This window comes from Lepisosteus oculatus, chromosome 23, assembly GCF_040954835.1.
Source record: "Lepisosteus oculatus isolate fLepOcu1 chromosome 23, fLepOcu1.hap2, whole genome shotgun sequence".
Lineage (NCBI taxonomy): Eukaryota > Metazoa > Chordata > Actinopteri > Semionotiformes > Lepisosteidae > Lepisosteus > Lepisosteus oculatus.
The window spans coordinates 12,158,466-12,177,771 of NC_090718.1; the positions used below are offsets into that span (position 1 = coordinate 12,158,466).

At 46.8% G+C, this 19,306-nt stretch overlaps 3 protein-coding genes across 4 annotated transcripts; 2 read left to right on the top strand and 1 right to left on the bottom strand.

The window, feature by feature from the left end:
• The first annotated feature begins 68 nt into the window (after nt 1–68).
• On the top strand, nt 69–12,954 carry slc37a4a (solute carrier family 37 member 4a). 2 transcript variants are annotated; one of them, XM_006642240.3, is made up of 11 exons: nt 69–163; nt 2,309–2,414; nt 2,942–3,101; nt 3,965–4,197; nt 5,966–6,209; nt 7,189–7,350; nt 8,224–8,309; nt 9,391–9,504; nt 9,816–9,881; nt 10,268–10,406; nt 10,992–12,954. In XM_006642240.3, exons 3-11 carry the CDS (start codon nt 2,954–2,956, stop codon nt 11,156–11,158), a joined length of 1,359 nt encoding a protein of 452 aa, XP_006642303.1. In that variant the 5' UTR covers nt 69–163; nt 2,309–2,414; nt 2,942–2,953; the 3' UTR covers nt 11,159–12,954. The 2 variants fall into 2 exon arrangements, with proteins under 2 accessions (XP_006642303.1, XP_015192872.1); XM_015337386.2 differs by lacking the exon at nt 9,816–9,881.
• A 105-nt stretch (nt 12,955–13,059) lies between these two features.
• trappc4 (trafficking protein particle complex subunit 4) lies at nt 13,060–15,935 on the bottom strand. The gene is made up of 5 exons (XM_006642168.3): nt 15,718–15,935; nt 15,287–15,461; nt 14,905–15,008; nt 13,976–14,102; nt 13,060–13,765 (listed from the first exon to the last, which is right to left on the bottom strand). The coding sequence occupies exons 1-5, from the start codon at nt 15,890–15,892 to the stop codon at nt 13,687–13,689; spliced, it is 660 nt and encodes a 219-aa protein (XP_006642231.1). The 5' UTR covers nt 15,893–15,935; the 3' UTR covers nt 13,060–13,686.
• A 60-nt stretch (nt 15,936–15,995) lies between these two features.
• rps25 (ribosomal protein S25) lies at nt 15,996–19,260 on the top strand. Its single transcript, XM_015337412.2, has 5 exons — nt 15,996–16,103; nt 16,831–16,926; nt 17,860–18,043; nt 18,472–18,570; nt 19,194–19,260. Exons 1-4 carry the CDS (start codon nt 16,101–16,103, stop codon nt 18,564–18,566), a joined length of 378 nt encoding a protein of 125 aa, XP_015192898.1. The 5' UTR covers nt 15,996–16,100; the 3' UTR covers nt 18,567–18,570; nt 19,194–19,260.
• Nucleotides 19,261–19,306: the final 46 nt, after the last annotated feature.

Below are 19,306 nucleotides of genomic sequence, written 5' to 3' on the forward strand. Positions count from 1 at the left end.
TGCAAATTGTCTGCAGTATAAAAAGAACTGTGAGTGTACGTCAGACCTCCCCCTCCAACACTCACAGATTGACAGCAGTTTTGTCCAGTAGCAGCAAGGCGTGGGAGGGAGTTCCTGTCTTGGTATGTCTGTGTGCAAGATTGACAGAAGACGCACTCAGACGGTGAGTTAATGAAATGTAGCTGCTAACGTCAGATAAGTTATGTATTTGCAACATCCAGCGCTTAGCTACAAATGAAACATGTGAAGCTTACTCGATAAACAGCTGTTAACCGTTACCAAATCGTGTTTGATACATTTTCAGTGTGTTGGTTTGTTTCCGCAAAGGAAGTGTCTTGGGAGCTTCATTTACTGAGCACAGCGGTGTTCAGTGTTGGAGTATAGATACACAACATGCGGTGTAGGTTAAAGGTTCGTAGTACATGACTCTTAAGGCAGCTTCCAATTCAGCACACACAAGTCAAACCTCTTGGGGGCTTTGAAGTTATTTTGTTTAATCGGATTGTTAATTTCCTTAATATTTACAATTAAAGCCATTAGTTTAATAATTATAATAAAGCATAATTCACACAATAATAAACGTTTTTTTGCGTGTAATTGGACGAAACGCTGTCAGTGTTGTGCAACACTGAAAGAATATCACCTTCACCCTAGTGTCTCTAATGTTAGGTATATTATATTAATTTAATGCATTCAAGTAGTAAATGTAGAATTTTACACAGTCTTTATGTTTCAGAAACTAAACACCAAATTTCGATTAAGCATTTTCTTTGTGCACGTAGAATCGGGTTTTCCAAGTAAAGGAGTTAAAACCTTGGAATCGTCTTATAATAGGGGAGGGGTATCAGCGAATCAGCGCTATGATAGTGCGTTATTTATATTTAAACTCCAACACCTGCAGCGCTAACCGTGGGTCTCCGAGTGCTTTTCCATAGCCGGGATCAAGGTTCCGTCTGTAAGGTCGGCTGTGTTTTATTTCAAGGAGTCTGCGCCACCGGCGACCCCGTCTCCTTCGCATTTAGAAATGCCGATACGCCTTCGCTGACGCTGCCATATACATAATTATACTCCTGTTCTGAATGATCAAGGAGCAAGCAGAAGCCTGCATGAGATACCCTTATGTTTTTTTAGTGAAAGTGCCATTAAACGTTTACGCGAACTAGCGTCTCATTTTAATTTCCCGGAGGACCTAGTGCCTTCTGGGTTTTGATACAGCTGGACAACAGACCTAACAAGTTTCTCAGTTAAACATTATATGGGCATTTTCGTTCTCTTTTACAGCTGATTAGTCACAGCATTCACTCCATCAGAGACACCGTTACCTATAAAACACTACAGAGTTCGATAAGGAGTCTTGCAATTAATGAGTTAATTAAATATTTAGACTCACTGCATAACTGAGATCTTGAGTGAACCAACCAAAAAAACCTAACATTGGACCCTCAAGGTATTCAATAATCCCTAAAACGCTGAATGAACACACTAGATCTGGCTGGATTGGAGGTGACTAATCCAATTCTTTTAGTCTTGAAATATTCACAGGCAGGACCTTAGAAACAAACCTTATGCACTTTGCTTTTCACTTTTTCAAGTGACCCCCCTTTTTTGAAAGGGGGTGCAGAATAACACATTTGGGTTAAAGCATTTCTGGATGGTCTTGACATCAGTAACCAGGAAGCCATACTCCACAGGTGAAGTTAAAAATGTGCATGTGGGCAGGCAGGATATTAAAATCATTTTATAAAAAGCATTTTGTCTGTGGAATGAATGTAGGACTTTGTTTTTTCAGATTAAAGCCACAAATTCACTTTCTGCCTTCTGTCCTTCACTTTCTTCTTGTCCTCAACAAGTAGGCTGAAATATCAGTGTACTCGTTGATTCAAGATACTCATGGTTTTAAAAGATGATCAAGTTGCTGTAGTAGTTGAGTATTTTCAGAACTGTGTAGTCTTCTGTAGAATGAGTGTAAACAACAGCTGTTGAAAAATAAATAGGTGTGTATCATGTGCTTTGTCTGTCTATCTCGCTGTATCTGGTGAAAACATATTTGATTATGAATGTTGGTCAGAATTTCTTTTCGGTTCCAGAATGGAAAGACGCAAAAATGGACAGTGGGACGATGAAGGAATTGGTGTATGTGTGAAAGACACTGACATATTGAATATCTGTGGAAATCTTCTCTAGATACGCAGGAAATATTTGTCAGAATATTCACGGTCTGCAGTAAGAAAGCACAAGCGCTGGTCTCGGGTGCCACCGATCTGAGGAAAATGCGAAAGCTCTGATTTTATTTTTCCGGTTGTCTCAGCGATCGGCGCTCTCCCTCCCTGCTGCCTGTGGACGGCGAGTCACCGTTGGACTCCTGTGATGAATCATTAACTGCAGAGGAAAGGAAAACAGCCTCAGTAACACAGGTAGAGCAAACAGCGGGGGGGCAGAGAGAACAGGGGGAAAGGCTGCACTCAGCAAAACCACTGAACAAAACAAAGACTGAGAGGAGAGAGAGAGGATGGTGGCCTAATTTATGAGAAGAGAGACCACACAACCTGCCTCCCACTCCCCCAGGCCCTAGGAAGATATTAAGCTACCACTGAGTAGATTAAGAACCCAGGCGGACAAGATAAATGACTTCCACTTTCCACTGCCTGCTTTTCTGCCTCCTCTGCACAGCCCTGAAGATAGACAGGGGACAGCCGAGCTGAGCCTGATTGACCATTAACCCCTCTATTGATTGCGGCATCGTTTTCTGTATCAGGGCTCAGACCCAAAGTTCACCAGGCTCCGCTGCAGCGCTGTTCAGTCTCTCCAGGAGTGCGAAGCAGGCAGCCTGTTGACAGCCCCAGGTGTCGGCGTTTTTCTTTCCCCTGCTGGTCTCCCTGAAGCTCTCTCCTCTCTCAGCGGGATTGTACCTCTTTGCCGTGACACCCGTTTGTTCCTCCAGCTGAAGGAAACCATGGGGGCGGCGGGATATGGATACTACCGCGCCACTATTTTCATGGCCATGTTCGTGGGCTACACCTTGTACTACTTCAACCGGAAGACGTTCTCCTTCGTGATGCCTTCCGTCATGGAGGAGATCGAGCTGGACAAAGACGACCTGGGTGAGAGAGGCCTTCTCCCGCCTGCTCGTCTCGCGTGCCCGCTCTGTGATGTGCTGGTTTGAGTGCGTAGTGAGTGAGTTCTGAAGCGTTGCCATGGTACAGAGTGGCACGGTAGTGGGGTTTCACAGTGCTGGGGCCCTGGGTTCGATTCTGGACCCGGGGTGTTATCTACTTGGAGTTTGGATGTTCCCCCTGTCTTTGCATGGCTTTTATTCTGGGTGCTCGGGTTTTCCTTCCAGCAACATGCTGGTGGGTACATTGGCTTTTGGGCAAGTTGGCCCGGGTGTGAGTGAGTGTGTGTGTCTGCCATGCTATGGACTTGCCTCCCATCTTGCCTTGTGCCTGTTGCCTGCTGGGATAGGTGTTATGTCAGCGGACAGGGCCCGTTTGTGTCTGTGAAGCTGTCGTGCTTAGATTTTGGCTGTGCACTGGGGTGTTTTGGTGGGTTTGTGCCCTTTTCTGTTCAAGTGCACAATAAAGGGCAGACGTCTGTGAAACCCCTCCACCTCAGTCCCTGGTGTCCTGCAGCATAACAAGCTCCCCTGCAGGCTTGAACTGTAAGCAGTTAGAAAATGGAAGGGTGCTGGGGTCCATCTAAAAAGGACCTTTTCTCACCCAAGATGGAGGCCTTGACCCTTTTCTACTTACAGTACATCTGTGTGAGAACCAGACTGTGGCACTGCGTTGAAAGTGCTGTTTCCTTGTATTGGTCAAATTGAAAAACGATACTGCTTTTCTCTAGATTCTGCCCACGTGTTCCTCCACATCACAGCCCATCCTCCTGATTTGCGGCGACGCTGGCTGAGTACCCATTTTGAAAAGCGGAGCCCATCAATGTCTTTCTCTCCTCCCCCCCGGGTCAGGATTGATCACCAGCAGCCAGTCGGCGGCGTACGCGATCAGCAAGTTCATCAGCGGCGTGCTCTCGGACCAGATCAGCGCCCGCTGGCTCTTCTCCATCGGCCTGTTCGCGGTGGGCGCCATCAACGTGGTCTTCTCCTGGTCGTCCAGCGTGGCCGTCTTCGCGGGGCTGTGGTTCCTGAACGGGCTGGGCCAGGGCCTGGGCTGGCCGCCCTGTGGCAAAGTGCTGCGCAAGGTCAGCTCCTCCGGCCCGCCCTGTCGCTCGAGCAGCGCTGGCTTCGCTCAACAAGCCGCAGGGCTCTGCGCGCTGCAGAACCAGCGACTTCTGGAGCGTCTGTATGAAGGTCCCGAGACAGTCTAAACTAGCTACAAAATGTTGGTGTACATAAAAAGAAATTTGATTTGACCCTGTAGGGTTTAACTGTGCTCAGGGGTTTTATAATAATAATAATAATAATAATAATAATTGCTTACACTTATACAGCGCTTTTCTGGACACTCCACTCAAAGCGCTTTACAGGTAATGGGGACTCCCCTCCACCACCAGTGTGCAGCTCCACCTGGATGATGCAACGGCAGCCAAAGTGCGCCAGAACGCTCCCCACACACCAGATCTCAGTGGGGAGAACAGAGTGAGGAAGCTAGTTCAGAGATGTGGATGATTGATAAAGGCCAATTGGAAATTTGGCCAGGACGCCGGGGTAATGCCCCTACTCTTTTCGAGAAACACCCTGGGATGTTTAATGACCACAGAGAGTCAGGACCTCGTCTCATCCGAAGGACGGCACCTTTTTACAGTCCCTATCACTATACTGGGGTATTAGGCCCCTCATTGACCTCAGGGTGAGCGCCCCCTGCTGCCCCCAATAACCCCTCTTCCAGGGGTAACCTTAGTTTTTCCCAGGAGTCTCCCATCCAGGTACTGACCAGGCTCACACCTGCTGAGCTCCAGTGGGGCTGCCAGTTGTGAGTTGCAGGGTGACATGGCTGCTGGCCCTTTATTGAATGTTAGCTTTCACTTCAGGAGGCAGAGCTGTGCACACCCTGCACACCCTGCACTCCCTCACCTTTGACCTTCCAGTCTTGGAGACAGTTCACCCTGGCACCCTGACACACAGAGAGGGTGGGGGAGCTCAGCTGAGTGTCCACCCTGGCTTCTGTTTCGCCTGCTGCTCTAATATTTAGCATAATAGTTTTCTTCAATAAGAAGACACCGAGACGTTTTGCACATCTGAATAACTATCGGACACACTCCTATCTCCAGTTGCACACTGTCCACAGTGATGAGGGAGATCGATCTGTATTTTAGTAAAGGAACAAAGGGAAAAGCCTCTGATTTTCTGTGCCCCTTTAGTGCACACTGTTGTTCAGGTTTTTGGTTGTTGTCCAGCAGTCCTGATGATGGGACAGTCTGTACTGGGTGATTCTCGGGGGAATAAATAGACTTTGGCATTTGCCAGTGTGGTGTGTGCAGGGGTAAGGGAGAAGGGCTCGAGTTGCAGTGAAGAGTATTTATAAGATGGATCCCGTGCTCTGCCCTATCCTGAAGAAGGTAGTCCTTTAGCCTTGCCCATTATTTCTATTAATATCCTACTTTTATTCTTAGTAGCTGAAGAGGATGAATGAGAGTAGGCATAGTATTGGATTTGCACGATTAAAGGGCAAAGTCAGTTTATCACAGCAAAAGCGTTGTTTTCCTAAGTCTGTTAACATGCGCCTTCCCTCTCTGAGTTGGGCAGACTGTTGTGGGCCCAGAACCTGTGTTTACACTGTTTCTGACCTGGACAATGTGTTTACTGTAGGCCATTCCTACAGGTTCCTTTTCCAGCTATTTTGTGACACATTGCTACAGGGCTCTGGTATCTTCAAATCAGAACACCGCTTACCAACAAACTAGCTTAGACAGGTTTTGTAAAAGGCTGGACATTTTGCGGTCTTTCAGTGCGGTGCATCCTGGGAAGTTTCTCAGTGTGAAAGCACGTCTCTCTCCTCTCCGCCCTCAGTGGTTCGAGCCGTCTCAGTTCGGGACCTGGTGGGCGGTGCTCTCCTGCAGCATGAACCTGGCGGGGGGGCTGGGCCCGCTCATCGCAACGGTGATGGCGCTCAGCTACAGCTGGCGGACCACCCTGTCCCTGTCGGGCCTGACCTGCGTGGTCACGGCCTTCTTCTGCCTGCTGCTCATCAAGAACGAGCCCTCTGACGTCGGGCTTCCCAACGTCGAGCCCGGTGCCAAGAAGGGTAAAGGAGGTAACGCTGACACGTTTGATAACGGACTGCTTGACACTGGCTAACTGACTGGCCACAGACTGACTGACACAATTAATAACGGACCGGCTGACACAACCACTGCGCGACTGGCAGACTGGAGTGACGCCTACCCACACACACGCGTAGCTGGGGCAGAAAGACACACTGATTTTCTGCTAGATTGACTTCCTGCCAAACTGAGAGAAGTGTGAAACCGCTTGACTACCAGCTACACTTACAAATATGTATGTTTGTTTGGCAGTAACATTGACCTATTGAGCTGGTAAAATACATGCTCTTGTTGTAGTTTTCTGAGTCTCAGTGACTCCGTAGTTCACCTGCTGGCTGTTCTGTATCCCACATAAAAAATGCTAATACACATTGCCTTCTACAGTATATGTCTGCCTATATCTCTACTCTTCTCTGTCTCTTCCCTGCCCATAGGCAGAACTCTACCAGCACAGGCTGTAGTTTTTTTTTTTTAAAGTGAATGAGTGTGTGAGAGATACTGACTCCTGTTAATAGTGAACTTAAAGTCCCAAACACACTAGAGAGCAGGCATGAAATATTTCAACATGCACTATGAACAGCACAGTGCTGTCCTTTACTGACTGCAAATAAAAGATTTGTTTTTCCACTCGCCTGAAAGGTTCACTGAACTCCAGAGAAGCATAGCTATGAGCATGGTTGTTGCTTTTACAGAAAGAGTTGTTTTGACGTCTTTAAGATTAGATCAGATTTTGGACCCTTTTTTCCCCACTCTCGCAGACTTGCACTTCAGTCCAAAACTTTGAGTGATGTTGATCAGGTGAAAGCCATCTAAAATAAATTCACTGAATTCACTTTCCAAGTAGAGGCAGATTCTTAAAAAAAAAAAGAAAAAAAAAATCCCTGATCAGCCATTTTGTACTTGATGCCCTGAAAGGCAAACTGTAACTGCAAGAGATCCACTCTTCCTCTCCTCTGTCTCCCCCTCCAGGCTCCTCCTCCAGCGAGGAAAGCACCCTGAAGGAGTTCCTCCTGTCTCCCTATCTGTGGGTGCTGTCTTTTGGGTACCTGGTGGTGTTTGGGGTGAAGACGGCCTGCACTGACTGGGGACAACTCTTCCTGATCCAGGAGAAGGCTCAGTCCACCCTCATGGGTACCCCAGCTTGCGTCCGCTCACTGACACCTTCACTCTCGATTCATCTCGCCAGAAACGCTCTCTAGGGTAGTTGCTAACACACGCTCCCAGTTATAATACCCTTGCAATGGATATATCATCTCTTCCAGCAACATGTAACTTTGATCACTAGTCATTACTGGCTACGGTAAATACACTTCAAAAGGAAGCAAAAACAGTGTCCAAGAATCAGATTCATTGTGAATGTTTAGGGAGTAATTTGAAGTAGAATAGTTTTGGCTTAACCCTGCTTAGTTAGGGAGCAGCCCCCTGGCCATGACTTGATAAGGAGAGGAGTGAGTAAGGTGTAGGGCAAGGTGGAGATGCATGCATGCATGGAGATGCAAGTGTGAGAAAGAGGTGTCTGGCTGACATATATACCTATATATAACTGACTACTTTGATAATGATGATTGGTGCCAAGCCATGCAGAGCCTTAAAGGTGAGCATGAGGAGTTTGAAATTGACATGTAACCTGACAGGAAGCAAGTGCAGGGACTCCAGGATAGGAGTAATGTGATCACTTGCACTAAACTGGTCAGCATTCTGGCTGCCGAATTTTGGACATTCTGGAGTTTGTTCACTGCGGATTTAGAAACCCCAGCGAGTAGATCGTTACAGTAGTCAATTCGGGAGGAGACAAATGAGTTGCTCATGGTGGTGAGGATGGTTTACTACAGATGGGTGAAGGTGGCTTGTTTGTCATTATCCCTCCTGAATGTCAGGAAGAGCTTGACGTATAAGGCGAGATGAGAAAGAGAACCTTGCGGTGCTCTTGGACTGTGTGAATGAGTGAAAGGCACACCCCCCTGCTGAGGTGTGCGTGTCTCACTCTGGGCGTCTCTCCCACAGGCAGCTCCTACATGAGTGCTCTGGAGGTGGGGGGGCTAGTGGGCAGCATCGCCGCGGGATACCTGTCGGACAGGGCAGTCGCCCGGGTGAGTTGGGGGGGCAGACATGGAACAGCTCATACACAAACGCACCACCCCAGACTCGTCTGAAATGAGCTCTACGACACTTAAGTAATTTTTAAAAGGTTCACCAGTGTCGTTCTAGTTAAATGTTCCAGAAACCTTGGCTTAGTGCCATCAGCCTTACTGTGGCTCGCACCTCTGTTTTTGTGAAAAACAAACAAACACGTAAAGCCCATTTTATTATAGCACGCAGTGATAGGGTCTCTGTGCCTGCTGGGTTCCGTTCCAGCTCAGCTTTTAAAGACCTAAATCAGATGATTATTGGCTTAATGGGACCAAAGTACAGTAAACTGCCTGGTATTCGGATGAAACGGAAGGGAACAGGTTCTGGGTACAAGGGTTTTTCGAAAAGAGGAGATTAAAGCAAACAGATACTCAGCGACAACTGGCCCAAAGCTAAATGATTAGAACAACACTGCAATGACAAAAAGAAGTAGTGTAATAAATTACTGGAATGTAAATATGGTACAACAAAAAAATCAGTATTCATGATCCCCTAACAAAACTCTATTACAGTAATAAAGTAATTCTGGGCAGTTAAGGATAAATCCACTTTTAATTTTAACACCTGACATGAATGTTAGATACAGTACTTAACGTAACAGTTTTTATCAGCTGTTGACACTGGTGGGAGGTGAGCAAAACACCACAGTGCGTTCTATTACCGAGTATTGTTTTTTTATTTTAATGTTAATTTTATATTTATTATTCATTTCTTTGATTTCTTGCCGAATGCTTGAGGTTTCTGGGTACATGATTATCGGATATGAGGAACTTTACTGTAACAGCTAATCCAAGCTCTTCAGGTGCTGGTGTTTTGAAAAGACCTAAATAACCCACAGACTGTATAGCTTATTCCAGCTTCAGTATCTTGAATTGACATTATAAGAGACATAAATTATGAAGGATTTCTGTTAAAACGATGTGAAACCTCTCTGCCAGTATTTGGTGTGTTATGATAAATGTGTTCGATACGTGCTGCTGAGCTCAGGTGTTCTGTGTGACTTGTTGTTTTGTTAACTGTCTACCATAACCTCCTGTGCAGCAAGGCCTGCGTAGCCATGGCAACCCTCGCCATGGCCTCCTGCTCTCCATGATGGCTGGGATGACCATGTCCATGTATCTCTTCCGGGTCACTGTCACTCCAGAGAGCTCCAAGGTAATGTCAGAGTTCCCTGTATGACACTGAGCCTCTCTTGTAATCTCTGGCTCTCTACTTAACACGTTATTGTGACTCCAGTGTTCATCATACTGTATATAGTTTATATGAGGTCAGTAAGAACAGTAATTTCGCTTAAAGTAGAATAAATTGACTCCAGTGTTTTTCTCTCACAGAAGATCTAGAAATCTGGATAGTCAGAAACTCAGTGTTCTGCGTTTTACAGCAGTTGTGTAAATGGTTCTGTATTGTATTTTCCAGTTTCTTTACCTCTTTCTTCATCTCTTCCCTTTCTCTGACTATGGCTTCAGGACTCTGCTCTCTGGACGCTGGTCCTTCAACCTTTCTCTCTCCTCACCGGATTGTCGGAACAAGAGGTCTCTGTCTTTCAGTCTCCCCTTCTCCTGCTCTCACTGGCATCCCCCTCTCCACATTCTTTCTGCGTCTCCTGTCTCTCCGTGTGCAACCTCTAGGGCAGACAAAAGACAAAACCCCCCCGCCCCTCCTTCCAGAGGAAATGTAACGAATAAATAGTTAAATAGTTTTAAGCCTGTCCTTTAGCAGCCTCGGAGTGTACTTTAGTTTTTGTGAGATGCACTGGGCTTGCAGGCTAGAATGCTGATGTTGTGACTATATTGGTCTCGCGAGCGCCCCACTGACAGGTCTGGCTGTGGTCTTGTACGAGTGCTTTACTAGGTGGCAGACTTGTCCTATTTTAATCGGGTGGTGTTTTCATGACTCTGGTTCTTTCTTTTCCTTCCAGATCTGGATTCTCGCTCTGGGTGCGATGTTCGGCTTTTCCTCCTATGGACCAATCGCTTTGTTCGGGGTGATAGCCAATGAGAGCGCTCCGTCGAATTTCTGCGGGACGTCACATGCTATCGTGGCTCTGATGGCCAACAGTGAGTCACTTTTCTTGTATGCTTGAGTACAGCTTATTTCACCTTGTGCAAAGAAGACTACTGGAAAGAGCAGTTCTCCTGTTTCCCCTGTCTCGAGAGCAAGAGTTTGCACGAATTGCGATGTGATGCGGCCCTTCCTGCTCACTAGTCACTGTAGTGACTAATGTAAGGTACGAGCAAATAAATACAGGTTGTGCAGCGGACACTTCACCTCAGAAATGTTCCAACATGATCTGCATGCAGAGTTAACGAGTAGTATTTGTCGACAAAACTGTCTCGAAGCCAAGAGCAATATTTCTACTGGATTATAAGAGATGTATTCACAAGCCTGCTTCTTTACAATGTAATAGACCAGCATCACGGCACCAGTAGTTTTGTTGTCTCATTCTGAATCACAGAACATACACATACCTGGAAAAAATAAATTAGAGGTTTTACACGTTACTGTGTACATTTGATTTTTATTGTGGTTTGAAGTGCCCTCATCAATGCCGATTCTTTGTAACCCCAAAATGCAAAAATACTGCTGCAGCTCCTCCCTTAAAGGCTGCCCTGTAAAACCTGTCTCTGTGGCTTCGATTGCAGTCGGTGGTTTCCTCGCCGGCCTTCCCTTCAGCTCCATTGCCAAGCACTACAGCTGGGACACGGCCTTCTGGGTAGCAGAGGTCACCTGCGGCCTCACCACCCTGGGCTTCTTCCTGCTGCGTAACATGCGCACCAAGATGGGCCGCCTGCCGAAGAAGACAGAGTAAAGACAGTGCTGCACGAGCCTCGGGGAGGCCAGCAAGGATGGACTCACAGGGTCACAGTGTACATGTCACGCAGGAACACAGCAGGTCTGCCTTTCTCAGTGGATAGCCTGATACTCTTGATAAACGCCATTCAGGTTCTGGATAACTCGACGCTGCCTTACAGTGGCACTTCCATATCAATTAGTTTCATTAGGATTATTTATTGTGACTTATAATAATTACTATACTAATAATGTTAAAAGATGCGGAGATCTCATGTACCCGAGTAACGTAGGTACTGTAGGAAAATGGTTTTCACAGTGATGAGCACATTCAGTGTCACTGTATACACACACACCTCTTAGGAGGTCTAGAGTATGTTTTTTTTTTTCCACATATTCAGTTAATGAGTGATTTAGAGAATACAGAAAACTGCCAAACGTTTTCTCCCTTGGGGCGAGGGTAAAGAGCTTACCCAGAGCTGTGTGAACGGTGCTGTGAGGCAGTCTTTGGTCTTTTACCCTTTGGGTCTTTTAACTGTCGCTTTTTCATGCCCGGCCAGGATTTTACTAACATTTCTAGCAAATTGCAAATTCGGTACTTGTCTTGGCGGCCTTTTTACCAGACAGCAGCAAACGATTCTGTATCAAAGAGCGGTACAGTCAAAGACCCTGGTCTCTAGGTGGCATTAAACATTTTTGGCTAGTGTCTTTAAACACCAGATTCCTGTACGTGCCAGAAGTATCCTGGAAATCAGACCAAAACTGTCAGAAACACAAAAGATGAAAACTGTGACACAAAATAATCTTCAAACCATTTTACAGTAAATATGTTAAAAAGTACATTGTACAATTTTTCATGATTTGGTGAACTTCATTCAACCCTGAGCAGAGCAGCTGAATTAGTCCTGTATTTGTAAAGCAACAAAGCGTCAACGCTGATCAGTCATAACTGCAAACTCGTAAGAGTTTACTCTTGACAGTGAAAAGCTTTATTTTTTTATTCCTCTCATCATTAATCATGTAACCATTAGATCACAGTACATTTTTCCACTTTTGTTTTTCAGCAGTTTCTAAATCAAAGCTGCAAATCTTAACGGCAACATGACATATTTAAAGGACTGAAAGAGTTATTCATCAAACAAAGCTCAGATTGCTGCTAACGTACCAGATCAGCCTTTTGTGTCTGCTAATTATCTTGCACCTTTGGCACGAAAGCATTGATAGATGATAGCTGGAAATTAAGGGGGTTATGTTATTCAAAATAGTGCTTCTATTCTGATTAAAGATTAATTCAAAACCTGGGTCCAGATTAAAACCAAACTTTGCCCTCCAGTCAAGCCTAAATATCACGCCTTGTACTTAAAGGTGTGTTTCCATTGGATGGACTGAATAAGCTTCTCAATTTGCAGTTTGCAAAACTGAATGGATGGGTTGCAGTTTTTGATTTAAATTAATAATTCAAATTAAGGAGTCTGCCTCAAAACAATTAAACTGGACAGAGCATCGACTTCTTTAACAAAAACTGGAATCTCAGACAGGATATGAAGCATTTTGGATATTTTTTATAATTAAGGGACTTCAACACAAGACTTATTTCTTGCACTTTCATCTTCTCTGGTCTGTTAATGTAAAATATGCATTTTGTCATATGAAACAGTTTACTGTGAACCATGTTTTTGAGGAAGAACCCTTCATCTGAAGTTGAAGTACATTATGTATGTTTTGCCAGTGCATTTCGGATGATGGTACAAAAATGAAGTCAAGCAGACACTGGGGATTTAGAGAACTGACACTAATAAAGTATCACAGAGTTAACTGAGTTTGGAAAGACTACATCTTAAATCACCTGAAGACATTGAGGAAGTCTCTTTAAAATTGAAAAAACCTCACCTCAAAGGACACAATACTACAAGTCCAAAAGACACTTTCAGATACCCCTTTATTTAAGAAAAAAAATCATAAAGGGTAACATTCTCAGGCGAGGTGTTTATGTATATCAGGGACATTTCTTGCACCATTCCCAATATGAGCCACTGCTACCACATTTTAGGATTGAGAAGAGAATGCAATGCCATGAACATGGGCTGACAGTATTAAAAAAAACAAAAGACACCCAGCACTATCTTTTTATATAGTATGTACAGACCTGCCTCCAATATATTAGAATTAGTAATATTTACAATGCAGCTTCAAGACCATTACGGGACTTTAATCATCCTGCAGATATTGCCATGCTTAGGGCTGCCACTCACAAACAGATGAAGTTCAGACTTTCTGTATAAAACAGTTGCACAGGCTCATGATCGCTTTAAGACAGTGGCTTTCTGGAATCTGTCTCTGACTGGGGGGGGTTCTCAGAGTATTCTGAGGTGAACTAATGAAATGCCAAGGGCAGATGGCCACATGTCTCCCGAGATCAGTGCCCTCTCACAGGTCTTGTCGCCACCCAGATTATTTGAGGGTTGCTTCATGCCAACCCCCGAGAAAAAGCCGCAGGTTTCAGCGAGAGGTCTGGCAATCTCGGTCTCCGGGACCGTCCTCCCCCGCTCAAGATCCGGGTCCGAACGTGCCGGTTTTCTCCGCAACTTCCAGAGCGGACTTCAGGTTCTGGTCAAAGAGTTCACACCTAAAGCAGGTGCAAAGCGGAAGAGGGGAAAAAAACAAATAATCAAGGAGATTTAATTGTTTCTTACTTTAGTTCTCCTCATGAATTCAGAGAACCGACGTCTCCCTAATATTTGGTATGTTTACATTTTCCTAACAGAACTGTACAATGTCTCGGCCTCCCGCATCCGTGAAGAAGGATGCAGGATGGGAACATAAGAATGGAAGTTACCGGATGGGCATCTCTAGGGAGTAGAAGGGGTTCTTGAGCGCGTAATCGGAGTAGATCTCGTAGATCTTTCTCAGGAGGGCGTCGATCCCTGACTGCCGGGGGTCAGCCAGGACTATGAACTTGATACCTGGGGAGCAGAGGGACAGGCCGTGTCTTTTAACAACCAAAAGGGGTTCTGCAATTCCACAGCTGGGCCCTAGAGGAAAGTGGCAAAAGAGCTAGTCTAATAATAATAATAATTGCTTACACTTATATAGCGCTTTTCTGGACACTCCACTCAAAGCGCTTCACAGGTAATGGGGACTCCCCTCCACCACCACCAGTGTGCAGCCCCACCTGGATGATGCGACGGCAGCCATAGTGTGCCAAAACACTCACTACACACCAGCTCTCGGTGGGGAGGAGAACAGAGTGATGAAACCAGTTCAGAGATGGGGATTATTAGGAGGCCATGATTGGTAAAGGCCAGGGGGGATTTGGCCAGGACACCAGGGTTACACCCCTACTCTTTTCGAGAAACGCCCTGGGATTTTCAATGACCACAGAGAGTCAGGACCTCGGTTTGACGTCTCATCTGAAGGACCCATCACTATACTGGGGCATTCGGACCCACACAGACCGTAGGGTACGCGCCCTCTGCTGGCCCCACTAACACCTCTTCCAGCAGCAACGTTAGCTTTTCCCCAGCAAGTCTCCCATGGTTTGGAGGGAAGAGCGCCACCTACTGGATCATCAGCTCAACTTGCAGCAGCAGCGCTAGCAGCCTGAAGTTCCTTCGACTGCTTTCCCACCTCCGGACAAGCTCAGTCTCCTCCGCTGCTCCACGGGGTGTGCACCGAACGACCCCATTCAAGCACAAAACGTTAGGAAAACGTCTCCCCCCCTCGTTACTCCTTCAGCTGCGCCTCCCGACCGCTCGCCTTCCTTACCTGTGAGGGTCTGGAAGCAGTGCAGCTTAAAAGTGTCCGTCTCCAGCATCTCGATGCCGGAGCTCCCGACCTCGGGGGACAATTGGGAACCGATGGCAAAAAGCCTAGCGAGAAGAAAAGAGGTTGGATGCGTCACCGAGGGAGATACGCGGCCTAAATCCATTTTATTTTTAAATGCCGGGACGTGTCAAGCCTGCGCTCGCATCCCGCAGTCGGAGACCGTGTTACTTCCACACAAAAGGGCGACACAAGCGCTTCCACCCCATGAGAGTGGTTGGTTTATATTAAAACCCGTCCACTACGACCCGATCTGTAAGCCGAGGATAAATTTACTTCGGGGAAGGCTGGAGAAAAGGGACAGAGGCCGGGGTTGAGCACGTACGAGTGAAACATGGAGGCCAGCATCAGTTTCTCATTGGAGCTGAGGCGAGGTTTGCCGAACCGGATCGACACCGGGTAGCTGGACGGATCCTTCAGGTATTCAATGATCTCCTTCCCGTCCGCCGTATACCTCCCGTTGACATCCACGCCATTGACGGAGAGCACGGCGTGGCCCACTGCGAAGACAAAACGTAACGTAACTACACGGACAACACACCGCGGAGCCCAGCTGAACTCAGCCAGGGTCCGTTGCAGCCCGGGAGGTTCACGAAACCGAGATTCAGAACAAACTGCATGTACGACACATTGTAATGTGGGCTCAGTCCGCGTATTTACATGCATTCCACTCCGAGTCTTTCATTTTACAACCTGATGGCAAAGCACAACAGGCCACGAATTCGACCGCAGCGTTTCTTCCTGCAAGTCTCTCACCTCGGATCCCGTCCCGCTGGCCGAAGGACACGATCACTCTCTCATCGTGAGTCTTCAGCACAAGATCCAGAGGATAGCTGAAGGTTTTTTCGGCTTCCGCTCGGGGAACGTAGTTGTCATACTGATAGATAAGCCCGCCAGCTTTATTTACTACATACACACTAAATATCGCCATGTTTACTCTGACGCTCCGCGCAGCTGAACGCAACCCCGTCACACGTCGCTGCACGGTGGGCGTGATTCTCTAGTTAGAAAACTGCATTTCCCAGCAGGCTTTTCACGCGTACATTGTACTTCCGGCAAGCGCGGAAGCACGGGGTTTCCTAAGGGGCTCGTGCAGGGGCTTTCTTCCTTTCTGTCCGACATCTTGACGCTGCAGCATCATGGTGAGGACTCTGGGGGTGTTTTGCAGTGGAAAAGTGACCCTTTTCGTTCACGGTGGCCGTTCATTTCTTCCTTAGGGAGCTGCAATATTTGGAGAGTTTTCAGATTCGCGGAAAGGGGCTCTGGTGGGGTTATAGAAGCTCTTTAAAACGAACCTTTCAGGCCAGGGCTGGCTGGCACATTGCTTGCGCGACAGCGTGCTGTCAGGCCTGCAGATGTTTAACGTGTTCAAAACATTTTAATTCGGTTCTGAAATGTGAACGACCCTAGCGCTATCCGAGAGCTGCTGCTAGCACAGCCGGAGCTGGTGGTATTAGCGCTTGCTGATGTTCACTAATTCACATGAAAATCCCCTTGTCTATAGGAGCAGACTTTCTCCCACCACCGAGCCGAGTAGATCAGAATAAGATAGATACTTTCTTGATCCCGTGAGGGAAATTGCAGAAGAAGTGATGACTTTGAAACGTTTCTTACAAAACGTAGCTGTGGATGATCGCGTGGATAGAGGTGATTCTGGCGCAGTATCGCTGGTAAACGACACATTCAAAAATACCAGCATTCCAGCAGGTAAAAAAAAAACGTCCTGTATAAATCAGAGTAGATTTGTGCGATGGATCAGGTCTTGCTCTAAAAGTTACGGCAGGGTTTTTCCCCCAATGACCCGTGCGAATGGGAGACCCCTAGAAGACGGCCATTGAAAACGCCCGTGTCTCCCTTTTCCTCCTTCAGCCTCCTAAGGACGACAAGAAGAAGAAGGATGCGGGCAAGTCCTCCAAGAAGGACAAGGACCCCGTCAACAAGTCCGGAGGAAAGGCCAAGAAGAAGGCAAGTCGCTTCACTCCGACCTCGCGTTAACGTGTCCGGCGGTGCGGCAGTAATCATTCTGTGAAATGTTGACTTAAGCAGAATGGGTTTCCAAACGCTGGAAGTTTATGGTTGCGTGTATTTTTTTTTTACCTTTGTTATGCTGAAGGGTGAGGCAGTGGTTAGGCATTTCTGTTTCACAGTGTAGGGACCCTGGGTCTAATTCTTGGGGTGCTGTCTGTGTGGAGTTTGCGTGGGTTTCCTCCGGGTGCCCCAGTTTCTTTCCACAGTCCACAGACATGCCGGAGGATGAATTGGCTTCTGGGACAGTTGTCCCTGGTGTGAGTGTGTCAAGTCCTGCGATGGACTGGCGTCCTGTCCAGGGCTTTTCCTGCCTTGTGCCTGTTGCTTGCTGGGATAGACTCCTGCTCCTCCACAGTCCTGTGCTGAATAAAGTGGCCAGACAGTCAGTGGATAGGTGATGCTATGCTGTATTTCCAATCTCCTGTTATAGCCTGACGTGTCTTTTTCAGAGCACAGAGGAATGACACTATGGGAGATTTTAATTTCTTAACCATGATTATTTTACTCCCCAGGAAACATAGTTTAGCCTCTTTCTGTATGGAATTCTCTTAATTCCCCCTTTTTCTTTGCTGGTAAAAGCTCTCTGTGTGATCTGTTTTGTTTTAAGGGTTTGAGGTAAGGTACAGGGTGAGACAGCTGTTGCTGGGTTCTTAGATTACCATCTTTGTTGAAGGGTTTGAGATCAGTGTGTTAAGAGTGCTGTAAAGTACATGTGGAGGCACGTGCTCCCTATTTGTGATATGCTAGTTTATGATATGGACTGCTGTAAGGAAGGCAGCTCTCTGTAGGAAATCAGAAATGGTGAAACTTGGAGGAATTGACAGCCACGCTTTGAGATAACCAGCTGTTTCCTTCTCCTCTCTTGAGCAGAAGTGGTCCAAGGGGAAGGTGAGGGATAAGCTCAACAACCTGGTCCTCTTCGACAAGGCCACCTACGACAAGCTGTACAAGGAGGTGCCCAACTACAAGCTCATCACGCCTGCCGTGGTCTCTGAGAGACTGAAGATCAGGGGCTCCCTGGCCAGGGCTGCCCTCCAGGAGCTGCTCAACAAAGGTACGGTCCCTGCGCTCCCCTGCTCTCGGTAAGGGGCGGAGAGTGGGACAGACCCAGCCTTCCTGGGGCCCTGGCTGCATCTCTGCCCTGTTCTGTTCTTCCTGCGCGTTCTGCAGCTATTCTTGTCCCCCACCAGATCTGGCATTTGTCAGGATTACGGATAGAACCCAGACATCTGTCCATTAATAAATTGTCCATCTGGGGCTTGGAGTCCCGGGCTGGTGCTGATGGAAGCTGGGTTGCTCCATGCAAGTAGGGTTTATCTGGAGGTCATGGCGGGATGGAGGTCCAGAGGTCTAGATGACTTCCTAGACTGAAGAACGGCAGCCCTGACCTGAGTTATTCGAGTTCGCCTCCCTGTCTCTCGTTCGGTCTCGTTGCACAGATTGAATCATTGATGGTGTTTTCTTCTCCACTCTCCCTCCTAGGAATGATCAAGCTGGTTTCCAAACACAGAGCACAGGTCATCTACACACGAAACACCAAGGGCGGCGACGCTCCTGGGGACGAGAAGGAGGCATAAGCAGGTGAGAGTCTTGCACCCCCTGTTCAGTGGAGATCGTCGAGGTCCCGGAGCCCTGCATTCTCCCTGGAGCCCATTGTCCACCCGTCTTCTCACGCTGTTAAATCTGTTCAGCTCTTGCAGTTTCTCAATATTCTTAATATTTCATGTGGGTCCGTTGTTGCAGCGAAACGGCTGGTTAACCAGTTGGTTTTGATGGTTTAAAATGTAGCGAAGTGGTTTTATGGTCCATTTTTAAGTTTGTGCTCCTGTATCGTCAAGATCTTAGGTGTTGGCATACTGTACTTCAGGGTGCTTAACTGACGGTTTAAGGATGTGTAACATTACTGCAGTTTCACACTAGCAGCAGCTGATACTGCACAGAACATAAATGTTCAATCTGAGTTTATGTCTTATACTGTAAAGAGCCAAGGGCAGCAGTGCCCCTTGTCCATCAGAGATTCTCTAAAGGTTCTGTTGAATGTTTCCATGCCATGTGAAAGTCCGATTCATTACTGGGTCCTGCAGGCTGAAGTTTGGCACTATTTTGGCTGGCTTTGTTTATGGGGGAAAAGAGTAAATGTTTCTTCAGTTGAATCTGTGCGGTGTTGGAAAGTTGACTTAAGATCTGCTTTTTGTTTTTTACAGATAATGCATCTTGGATACCTGTGAAGATTTTGTTGGTATTGTATAAATAAAAAGAAAACTAAATCTCTGTGGTGGTGCAGTGTTTTTGTTTTAGTTATTCTTGTCTGGGCTTG

What these genes read in the sequence shown, in the direction of transcription:
- slc37a4a (XM_006642240.3), top strand. Translation starts at nt 2,954, where the DNA reads ATGGGGGCGGCGGGATATGGATACTACCGCGCCACTATTTTCATGGCC. An exon ending in GGCTCAGTCCACCCTCATGG is followed by an intron (nt 7,351 to 8,223) that starts GTACCCCAGCTT and finishes TCTCTCCCACAG; the next exon opens with GCAGCTCCTACATGAGTGCT. An exon ending in TCACTCCAGAGAGCTCCAAG is followed by an intron (nt 9,505 to 9,815) that starts GTAATGTCAGAG and finishes CTATGGCTTCAG; the next exon opens with GACTCTGCTCTCTGGACGCT.
- trappc4 (XM_006642168.3), bottom strand. Translation starts at nt 15,892, where the DNA reads ATGGCGATATTTAGTGTGTATGTAGTAAATAAAGCTGGCGGGCTTATC. An exon ending in CTGGCCTCCATGTTTCACTC is followed by an intron (nt 15,009 to 15,286) that starts GTACGTGCTCAA and finishes TCTTCTCGCTAG; the next exon opens with GCTTTTTGCCATCGGTTCCC. An exon ending in TCCCTAGAGATGCCCATCCG is followed by an intron (nt 13,766 to 13,975) that starts GTAACTTCCATT and finishes CACCTGCTTTAG; the next exon opens with GTGTGAACTCTTTGACCAGA.
- rps25 (XM_015337412.2), top strand. An exon ending in GAGGAAAGGCCAAGAAGAAG is followed by an intron (nt 16,927 to 17,859) that starts GCAAGTCGCTTC and finishes TCTCTTGAGCAG; the next exon opens with AAGTGGTCCAAGGGGAAGGT. An exon ending in CCAGGAGCTGCTCAACAAAG is followed by an intron (nt 18,044 to 18,471) that starts GTACGGTCCCTG and finishes TCTCCCTCCTAG; the next exon opens with GAATGATCAAGCTGGTTTCC.